The sequence below is a fragment of the Pavona decussata genome, unplaced genomic scaffold (assembly GCF_977016875.1).
Source record: "Pavona decussata unplaced genomic scaffold, jaPavDecu1.1 SCAFFOLD_114, whole genome shotgun sequence".
Lineage (NCBI taxonomy): Eukaryota > Metazoa > Cnidaria > Anthozoa > Scleractinia > Agariciidae > Pavona > Pavona decussata.
In genome coordinates, this window is record NW_028145528.1 from 5474311 (window position 1) to 5482500 (window position 8190).

The 8190-nt window shown below is 37.6% G+C and overlaps 1 protein-coding gene and 1 non-coding gene across 3 annotated transcripts in view; one reads left to right on the forward strand and one right to left on the reverse strand.

Annotated features, from left to right (window-relative positions):
* Positions 1 to 4579: 4579 nt before the first annotated feature.
* Positions 4580 to 8190, forward strand: part of LOC146470413 (adhesion G protein-coupled receptor L2-like) — a 21357-nt gene continuing 17746 nt past the window's right edge. The window contains exons 1-3 of one of the 2 annotated variants that reach the window (XM_085122498.1): positions 4580 to 4772; positions 4892 to 4928; positions 7023 to 7190. In XM_085122498.1, coding sequence (XP_084978624.1) covers positions 4725 to 4772; positions 4892 to 4928; positions 7023 to 7190 — 253 coding nt within the window. In that variant the 5' untranslated portion in view covers positions 4580 to 4724. The remainder of the gene's footprint in view (positions 4773 to 4891; positions 4929 to 7022; positions 7191 to 8190) is intronic. The other variant, XM_085122499.1, reaches the window with a different exon arrangement.
* On the reverse strand, positions 6919 to 6990 carry Trnap-ugg (transfer RNA proline (anticodon UGG)). Its single transcript has one exon. It is a non-coding gene; the product is annotated as a tRNA-Pro (tRNA).

Sequence of the window (8190 nt, forward strand, 5' to 3'; positions counted from 1 at the left end):
ATTTGGGATGTTTTATGAATTTTTGGGTGATTTTTAGGTATATTTGGTAGGAAATAATTTTTCTTGAAGGATTGGTAACATTAAAAGAAATAAGAAATGTTGAAGATTTAGTGAAGTTTTAAAATTAGAATTTGTAGTTAATAATTAATAAACGGATACCAAGTTAGTCCGCTAGCAACCTGGGGTGTTCTTGCGTGTTTATCGACTGTCTGTTAGTGTTCCAAAAATCTTTTTTTTTTTCTATCCATTCTTACAACCTCTTCAAATTTCACTCAAATTCAGGTAGAGCCCCACCTTAAGGCGCATAATTGCCAAAGACAAACCGGAAACCAAATAGAAAAACCGAAAACCACAACGAATGCCAGATCCGAGAATTACCGCTAACATTTTGGTTGAAAACCGAAAACCAAATGCTTAAAATTATAAAAAAAAAAAAAAAGAGGAAAAGCCGCAAACCGCAACAGACACCAAAACCGAAGTTTAATGGTAGTTAAACCGAAAAACAGACCTAAAAAATGGCCAAAACCGAAAATCCTATTCCCCCCCTCCTTTTATATACTGTTGGTGTGTAAAAAAGTGTGTGGGTGTAAAAACAAACATTTTTTTTAGAAACCCCTGGTATAATGCGAGCTTGAACGTTCAACGTTTTAAGTGATATAACAAGGTTAAATTAGTTTGCTCTATAATAAATGTTAATATATATTGTGTTATATAATACTTTCTTTATAAGAACCTTTTTTGTAAGAACGTTGAGGCTGTGAGTAACTAAAATTTAAGAACATTACCCAGGCTGAGAGTCGCTTAATTTAAGAACATTCTAATTCTGACCAAGTATTTTTAAAACGAACAGTATAAATACGGATAAAATAATAGCCTGAGTATACCCCTCTCCCTTTTCCCCTTTCCCATCCCCCTCCCCCCTCCCCTTGGGAAGGCCTAATAAGCAGGTTAATAAAATAATACATGTAGAATTTGAGGCTATACAGTTGAATTAACCCACATTACGGCACACATTGCTCGATGATACATGTTAGGTGTCTTGGTCACGTCCGCCTAGATTTATTGAAATACTATAACAAAACATCTTAAGGACGGTGCCTACTAATACAGAGGCATTTTGGCGCAGTTTATGACTATACGGGAGAAGCATATCTTAACAATGGCTACTGGAATCCAAAAATAAAATTGGGGGTAGCAACGCATTTTTTAGATATAATTAAGAAACGGTATTCCTAAAAAGTCCTAAAACACAAACCAATCGGTATGGGATTTTTTATTAAATTGAAGTTTTATTATCTCTGAAAAATGCATGGTTGCCCCCAATTTTCTTTTTAAATACCAAGAGCACTTGTTAAGTTTTGTTTTCTCCGCATAGTTTTACCCCGCGCCAAAATATCCCTGTATTAGTAGGCACCACCAAAAGGAAACCCGAGTCTCCAGATGCGCAGAACGTATGCGCAGAAACAAAAGTAGGCACCGTCCTTACCAACGTTTCAGGCTCAAATTGCCAAAAAATAAGAACATTCAACCTCAGTTCCAAAATTAGACGTTTTCCTAAAAAAAAAAAAAAAAAAGAGTGCATGTCTTATAATTGTTTTAGTACAATTTTTGGGTGGACACAATTACCAGCAAGGCACTAGTTTTCATTGCCCCCCCCCCCCCCCCCCAAAAAAAAAGAACATATGTAACATGTACTATCAAATTAAAACATGTAAAACAAGATGCCTATACTGGCATTTACGTGTGATGCCCCTTGATTCTTATAATTGTATGCTTCGCAGACTATCCTAGCTAATGGAATATTTTGAGTCACAAAGATAGCGTTATGTTGTTTCCCTTGTGTTACGCGTCTTATCGTTACACCGGAATTTCTATTACAATAACGTGGCCTGACTCACGTTTCTGGTTATGTAAATAAAAGTGTAAGATTACAAATTGTTTTCGTTTCACCAAAAAAAAAACAAAGAAAACAGGCAAAAAGCTTTCCTAAATGAAAACTTTTAGTACAAATGGACAATCAAGCCTTTAATCTTTTTGTAAAGTAGATTTCCAGTTGCGTTTAAGCATCAATTCGACAAAGTGATGCGATCTGTGTTTTAGCTTAATACCAATGACCTTTCCCCCGCATATTCTGGATGGTTCTACAACTGTCAAACAGAAGCATAATTCCTTGGCCTTGAACTCTCCGATTTCCACCGTTTTTACTGTCGAGTGCTTCTTAGAAGTTATTCTTTCGATTTACCGCTTCAAAAGGGTTAATTTTCTTTTTGAAAAAGGCACATTGGAATCTAAAACATTAAAACAATATGGCCACGCCACTAGGTCAAGCCTTTTCAGTTCCACCGAGAGACCACTAGGACCTGAATAATCACAATAGTAATTAACTCCCCTCCGATCCCTCCTGACCTACACTAAGATATTGCGTTCTGATTGGACCGTTTTTGTTAAAGACAATAAGGACAATAGGAGACAAAAAGATCCCCTCTAGGAGAAAACTGAATTTGATACATCTAAAACGAGTTAATAATTGAAAGATGCGCATTTGTGGATACAAACGGCCCCCATTTTATAACGTGGGCTGCACAGGCATCCCACGTAATAACAAGTTGAAACATGAAAAGCAGGTCACACCATCAACCGCGTCTAGATCTAATTTGATAGTACATATTACAAAAAACGTAAAATGAAATAAGGAAATAAAGAATTTCTATGAGAAAACTGCATGGCATGAGGTATTGCTCAATCGTTGTTGACTTGAATAGTTAGTGAAAAGCTCTATTTTGGAGAGAGGAAAATTTTGTTCTCCTTGATTGTTCTGATACAGTCACTCGTGCCTGGCGATCCCCAGATGAATCCTGAAAATCTCTCTTCAGACGAGTTTTCAATCATTTCAAAATCCTTTTCATTAAAAGATTTTTTTAGCTAAATTCAAAATGCCTTGGATATTTTGAATTTGGAAATTGTTTACCGGGGCAATGCTATGCTATGTACAGTATATAAGTATACGGGAGGCCATAGCTAGACATCTCGGATTAGTGATCGTTAGCTACTAATGAAATTTTATGACATCCATCAGTCGCAGCGCAAACAGTCTGGGCACATTGTGGTTCCGAGGGGGTGCTTAGCCGTAAAAAGCCCCAGTATCAATATGCAAATACTCCTGACCGTTTTCCATATATTTCTTTCTATATTAGTTGGGAGAATTTGCTTCATCATCGTCTGTATTTGATAGTACACATTCTTTTAAGCGGTAAAATACAAAAAAGTAGAATAAAAAATAAGGGAAATAAAGGAACTCTACGAGAAAACATGGCATGAGGTATCGCTGTTTCAAGTAATCAATTGTTGTTGACTTGAATAGTTAGTGAAAAGCTCTATTCTGGAGGGAGGAAAATTTTGTTCTTCTCGATTGTTCTGAGACAGTCACCCGTGGCTGGCGATCGCCAGACGAATCCTGAAAATCTCTCTTCAGACGAGTTTTAAATCGTTTCAAAATCCTTTTCATTTAAAGATTTTTTAGCTAAATTCAAAATGCCTTGGATATTCTGAATTTGGAAATCTTTTACCGTGGCAACGCTATGCTATGTACAGTATATGAGTATATGGGAGGCCATAGCTAGACATCTCGGATTAATGATCGTTAGCTACTAATGAAATTTTATGACATCTATCAGTCGCAGCGTAAACAGTCTGGGCACATTGTGTTTCCGAGGGAGTACTTAGCCGTAAAAAGCCCCAGTATCAATATGCAAATTCTCCTGACTGTTTTCCATATATTTCTTGCTATATTAGTTGGAAGAATTTGTTTTAACATCGTCTGTATTTCCATGACCTGTCGTAATTGCAAGACGAAATTGCGTGTTGTTCACCGTATTGGAGCTTAGTGGGTTAAAAGCCACCTTTGAACCCGGCTAACAATTAAAAAGTTGCCCGTGTGGGCCACGAAATGGTACAGGATACTGTAGTTACTGAATAGCTTCTGTCAAACACATTATAAGTTAATAATAGTAATAATATAAATAATAAGATTTCTGTTCTCTGCTATCGGATCAAAGGGTCTCTTCAATTAACTGCTATGTCTAAATTAATGTTATCGATCCTATAGGTACGTTAAGTTTGTTTTGGCTTTACCCGGTGGAAGAGAACGTTTCTACTTGATTTTCTTTTTATTTTTGTTATCAAAAAGATTTAAATATAACTAAATACTTGTTCTTTTAAGTGAAAACAAATATTTTTTCTCTCTTACATGTTACTTGATCAAACGTTGTGAAATGCATTAATTGTAATACCCGCTAAGTTGACCTAAAAACAAACGTGCATTTCAATTCAAAGCAATGCGATTAAACGTCTCAAAACAACTATTAATGACTGGTTTACAAAAGGCTGAAGTGCATTTAAACTTCATTGTCTTTAAGCAACCTAAAATCTCCTGCTAATCCTGCAAAACTCGTTGCGTTCCGATGTAAATTAGGCGTCATGTTATCCGACTCTAGACTTGCGGTCTAAGTGAAGACGTCAGCGAGACAAACAAATGGTAATTAGGTTTCATATATATAAACCATATTCAACCTATCTCGAGTTTCCGAAGACCTTGCCAACATTATTTGCTCCCGAATCCCGCCCAGTAATTATATGCATCATTGGAGTAGTTGCAGCTGCTGTCGTATTTGCTGGGTTTCGCTTTTACCTCTCAATCCAGCCTCACTTTGGGGATACTCAGTATCATGTCACAAATCTGTAGCCGGACTGTATTGATTCTATTTCTTATCGAGGTGAGATGCTAAGCTTTCTTATCTAAACGTATGCATTCAGTTTGATGACGACAATCAGCAGTATGTGAGGGTAATGTTTATATGCTCAGTTCAGAGCCGTTTCTTTATTTTTGTTGTAGCTATGCATACATCATCGAGGTGGAGTAATCCCTGCAGGTAAGTAAAACACAATGCATTTTGTTCTTACAGTCACTAAATTAACTTTTTCACCACATCTCCAAGAGGTGATGTTTATCATATATCAGCGTCTGGATTTACAGAAGAGGTCGCCGTAAAGGGCAAAGAAGAAAAATACTTTCTTCGTTTCTCCGTCGGTGGTCAGAAAAGATTGTAATCGAAGCCAAACCCAAGCAGTACAAATGTAAAGTGTAAAGGCATTTGGAAAAGGTTAACATATAGTGCACGAGAAATATCCATAATTTTTGATATCAGATAAATAGCTATTGTAGCAAGCAAGCGATCTCTGAGAAATTTGCTTTGAGTTAACATTTTGACAGTTTGTGATAGCCAAGAGAAATTAAGGGGTCGAATTTTTTAAATAACAGCAGAGAATTGAATTTTTCATTACATAGTCTAAGAGAGCAAACTAAGGCACTGTCCTTTTAAAAGCTCCTGTCCAGTTTCAGCTGAAGTTTGACTGTACATCGACCTCATAACTACATTCATGTATATATGTTTATAAAAAAATAATGGTTTTCAGTAGAATGTTGCGTTCATTAACTGTTGGGCTTGTCGTAGGAGAAGCTTTAAATTAGTTACAGTAACAAATATGGGAATAGAATCAATACCGATCTGATGTCTTCGAGACGAGATTTTTTACCCTTGGAATGATAAATAATGCGGTTTGTATTGCCGGAAAGGGGAAAACGTTGATTGAATTAACGGAAGAAAGTGTTATTTCTTTTCACGGGACAAGTATTTAGTAAGATTTTTGAGATGACAGATAGATAACCTCGAATTTATCAAGAGCCAAGCGATATCTAACATAACACAACATAATATTTATTAAAGATGAGGAAAATAACATTTTAAAACTGCATCTTGAAAAGGAAAAACTAGAGGTTAGCCCTGTGACATTTCCCTAACTAAAAATATTAAAAAAATATAAGCTACGTAAAAAATATCCTAAAATGTCTAAAATTCTTGGCGCTTTCATCTTTGTGAGAAGCGTTCAGTGCCAGCGGTCTTTTTGTCAGAGGTGAAGTGGAGTGCGCTGGTTTGAAGAGTTTGCCACCGTACAGACTGATAACCTCGAATTTATCAAGAGCCAAGCGATACTTAAAACTCTTGGCATTTTCCATTTGTGAGAACCTTTCAGTGCCAGCGGCCTGTTTGCATGTCAGAGGTGAAGTGGAGTGCGCTAGTTTGAAGGGTTTGTCACCATAAATGTTTTTTCCAAATGGCACGTAGGAACACTGATTGTGCGCACTATTTCGAAGAGTCTATTCGTTCAGTTCTGGCAAATTATAGAAAGCACCCTCTGATTTCATACTAATAAATTGCAAAAGCCAAATTTGCAATCCCTGGCCCTCCGAAGATCGTTTACTTCAATCCCGTGACCAGTCAACATGAAAGATGACTTCCTCTTTATTGGCTAAATGATAGCAAAGTTCCGATCGGGAATTCTGTGGTTTAAAATGATGGCCTCCATCCAAGTTCGGAACAAGTATTACGATGTTAAGCATAATTCGTGTTAATAGTTTTAGTAATAAATGGCCAAGGAACAATTTCTTGCATCCTTCACAGTCACGAGTGCTTGCCTAACTGAACCATCAATAAAAATCATCTAATGCATGCATTACTCAGGACAGTCTTCCTCAACCGAAACCGCGTGTCATAAAGGATTCATATGAAAAATGATCCTGAGGACTAAGGAAAACAATATTAGGCATCTAAAGCTCTTCAATCAGGCGCATTTGTTTTTTTGCTCAATGTTGAGTGAATCAATCTTGTTCAAAATCATAATGTAAAAATGTAAAAATAAAAGGTAAATGCTTTGTTTATAGTGGAAATGCACTAAGCTACCCAAAGCTAGTTTACAGGCATTCCACTCACAAATAATGGGAAACAAATAATAATCAAATGGAACATAACATGTTAAAAATCCCAACTGGCAGGAGGCAAACCAGCTGGCTATTTACAAGCGTTGCGGAGGCGGGACTTGAACCCGGACCTCCGGATTCCAAGTCCGGCGCCCTTATCACTGGGCCACGCCGCCTCCCTAATGATAATAATGTTTTATTTACACAGATGGATTTCTGTGCAATTCTACGGGATCATTTTTTCCAGTCCCTAATGACTGTAGAAAGTTTTACGCCTGTTATGTGCTTGGAAAGGAAGGCTATCTGTACACGTGCCCGACTCATCGTCCGCTATACCATGCAGCGGAGGGCCAGTGCGTCAATGCGACAAATAAAGGTAAATACTAACTCTTTCCTTTATAAACCTTTGAATTACAGAAGGAAATAGAGAAAACAGCGCCATAGATAACTCAGTACAGTTGAACCTCTCCACAACGGCCACCTTGGGGACAGAAGAAAGTGGCCGTTGTAGAGAGGCGGCCGTTATGGGGAGGTAGGGGTGTAAAATGACACCTTTTTTGCGGGAAGTACAACATGTTTATTGTGCCAAGTTCATGCTTACTGTAGACACAATAAAACGTAAATAATGTTTTGAATGAAAATGTTAACAAGGCGAAACGAGCAAGGTTCGCAACATTCGCTATATTATTGTAGACAATTTATGCTTACTGCAACATATAAATGGAACACAATCAAAATACGTATATAATAAAATGGATACAGAAACGTAATGTTCCGAAGACAAATGTCGATTACTGCATCAGTTTATATATATATATAAAAGGTTTTTACAAAAAAGTACTGTACTGGCCGTTGTCGAGAGGTTATTTTGGCAGTTGGGGGCACACTTTAGTGGCCGTTGCCGTTGTAGAGAGGTGGCCATTGTAGAGAGGTTTAAACAAGAGCTGATGTATGAACTGTCCGCCGGGACAAAAAGAAGTGGCCGTTATAGAGAGGTGGCCGTTGTGGAGAGTGGCCGTTAGTGGAGGTTCGACTGTACAGTATCAGCAGCGTTCGTTTGAATGGACACCGGAACTATTTTGCAACAGACGCACGGAGATTTTATAGTTCAGAACGTTCAGTTAGCGTTGATGGGAGATCTTTGATTTGAGAATTGGTCTTAGCCCAAAATACTGAGGGAAAGACAAGTTAAATTATTCGAAAGCAATTTTACGATTGCTTTGGCTTTTCTTTACTACGCTCTGTGATTGGCTGACAAAACTCGTGCCACTTTCTCAACCAATGAGAGATGAACCCTAAACCAGTCATGACTTGCTCGCACGCATTTTCCCGCGCTTGGCGCTGAGTACATTTATGGTTACATGATTGGTTGATTG